A 2,310-nucleotide genomic window follows, 5' to 3' on the forward strand; every position below is an offset into this window, starting at 1 on the left:
CAATTCACATTTTATGATACGAACACATTTTCAACACAGTGCATGATCACAAACGGAACGTAATTTTCCTACTCCTTCTTCACGCTATTTTGGACGGTGGAGGAATCTGAGCATGAGGTACGTGAGCAGTCTTGCTAATAACATGAACAAAATAAGGATTGAGGTGTTGAGCCATAGACTGCCTCCAGTTTCCTTCTGAATGTCTGACACACTAATATACGTAATGTTGTCACCTTTACAGCTCTCGAATCTTGAGTTTTCTTTCGAGCATCTGTTGGAAGGGATTTTTGTTACTGATCAAATGTTATAAAGATTATCTGTAATGCTGGATTAATGTAACTGTGATTGCATTTCATTTATAAGATAACTAACTATACAACTGTTTTAACATATAATACTGAAATAACATGAAAATATTTTGATTTATTACCATCAAAAATAATTTAATTTAGCCTATATTGATAAATGTAAATATACCAAGATCTTTATCAATATCACAATGCAAACATGCAATTTCAGATGGATCATAGTAGTTATAAACAGTACAGGTAAAAAAATAATAACAACAATAGTAATGTTCTTACCTGACTGGAGTTCCATCTGTAAATTCTATAATACTCATGTTTTGGAAGGCATAATGAACCATCGAAAGGTATTCAGCCCACTTGAGCCAGGGAGGAATCTTAGATAAGTAACCCGCAAATAACTGCGAGAAGAGTGTAAATAACGCAGACACTGTGATGGCTACTTGTAAGTCCATGCATATGGCTCCTATGAGGAGACCCATGCTCTGTGAAGGAAAAAAAAATACTGATGAAAAGTCCTAAATTGCTCTCTATCATTTATACAAAAAATAAAGAAAAAAACTGTCAATGACTTAAACATTTTGGAGTATACAAAAAAAAAGTGAGAGAGAGAAAGAATGAGCGATAAAAAAACTTACCTGAGCAACTAAAGTATTGAGAAGGAGCACAAATAGCTGCTTGGTGAATGTTAAGACATGTATTCCTCTCATCATGGGGTAGGATATGAGCATGTAGAACATGGGCAGTGTGAGGGTTAGTGGCAACTCCCCCACCATCTTGGCAAGGTAATATGCACTAACCCGGTATGATCCACTTGATCGTTCCTTCATTATCACTTCTCTCTCGCTTGGGACTGGAAATTTATGTAGATTTTATATATATATGTTTTTTGTGATTATAAGTTCAGAATGTACATCATGCCAGTTTATGCATTTGTATTTCATACAGCATTTCATGTAAAACACTATCGTAAGTATTTACAAACAGGTCAGGCAGAATACTCTTTATTCATTACAACAAGGAAAGCTCTAAAGAATTTGACCTTGTGCCTTTTGTATCCATTCATTATACTTTCTGTGATTTCTATTCCAACTTACAAGATTGGAGAGCATTAAAGAGCATGAACAGCATCCAATAGGTCGTGGAGAAGAACATCCAGCCTTGGATACCATGCATAGTTTCTTCTGTGCGTGGTATTTGGAACCACAAGAGTCCAGCTATTAATGCTAATACTAGTGTTTGGATCCAGTGGAGCCGGGAAAGGATGAATGGACGAGCCACACAGAAGTTCCTTTGAGTAAGTATCTGAAAGTAAGTGGTTTGTTAATAGCTTAACTTTTAATCTCTCTATTGAAGTTATGTTAATGATTTGTTAATTCCTATGTTATACTTTTTTCCACTTTTCTTTCCAAACTGAAAGGTGAACAAAAGTTTTGATATTCATAAAATATATGATAACTTTAATAAAATTAATATGAAATTTTTAGCAGTTGCAAACTCACTTTGAACTGTGTGAGGAAGGAAGTTGGCCATTGCCTGTCTACATATTCCTCACTTAACGAACTAGGCGCTGAGGCTTCACTCTCTGTCTCCTCTGACCACGAAGATCTCCCACTATCCTCTTCCTCACCTGCAAACAAAGTAAGAATACGAGCAAACATTAACATTACCCTCCATAAACTCGTCTATCATTATGAGAAAATTCATAAATGAAATATGAAAAGAACAAATGGCACCAGAGCAAATCAGTGTGAACTTTCCCTACCCATTTTAGTAAAGACAGATGTCTCTTTCTTGTTTCCAGTAATGGTCACAGACACCTCTGGCGGACACTTTGCATGGTATCCCTGGTCTTGGCAATTGCAGTCTTCATCCCAGGGACATTCTTCCCCTTCTATACCTGTGAATGAAAAACATGTAACTGTTGACAAATCCCTTGTGATATAATATGAAACGACTAAAAAGTAAATTCAGAAAAGGTGCTTTTTCTATAACTACAAATCAA

General features: G+C 35.8%; 1 protein-coding gene across 3 annotated transcripts in view; it reads right to left on the minus strand.

Moving 5' to 3' along the window:
• The window catches only part of LOC119593515 (ABC transporter G family member 21-like), a 27,760-nt gene continuing 25,450 nt past the window's right edge, over nt 1–2,310 (minus strand). For 2 of the 3 annotated variants that reach the window (XM_037942475.1, XM_037942476.1), the window contains exons 10-15: nt 2,071–2,205; nt 1,808–1,935; nt 1,403–1,610; nt 944–1,158; nt 585–790; nt 85–271 (exon numbers count right to left, since the gene is read on the minus strand). In XM_037942475.1, coding sequence (XP_037798403.1) covers nt 85–271; nt 585–790; nt 944–1,158; nt 1,403–1,610; nt 1,808–1,935; nt 2,071–2,205 — 1,079 coding nt within the window. Of the gene's footprint in view, nt 272–584; nt 791–943; nt 1,159–1,402; nt 1,611–1,807; nt 1,936–2,070; nt 2,206–2,310 lie in introns of all 3 variants that reach the window. The other variant, XM_037942477.1, reaches the window with a different exon arrangement.

The sequence above is a fragment of the Penaeus monodon genome, chromosome 32, assembly GCF_015228065.2.
Source record: "Penaeus monodon isolate SGIC_2016 chromosome 32, NSTDA_Pmon_1, whole genome shotgun sequence".
In the NCBI taxonomy this organism is placed as follows: domain Eukaryota; kingdom Metazoa; phylum Arthropoda; class Malacostraca; order Decapoda; family Penaeidae; genus Penaeus; species Penaeus monodon.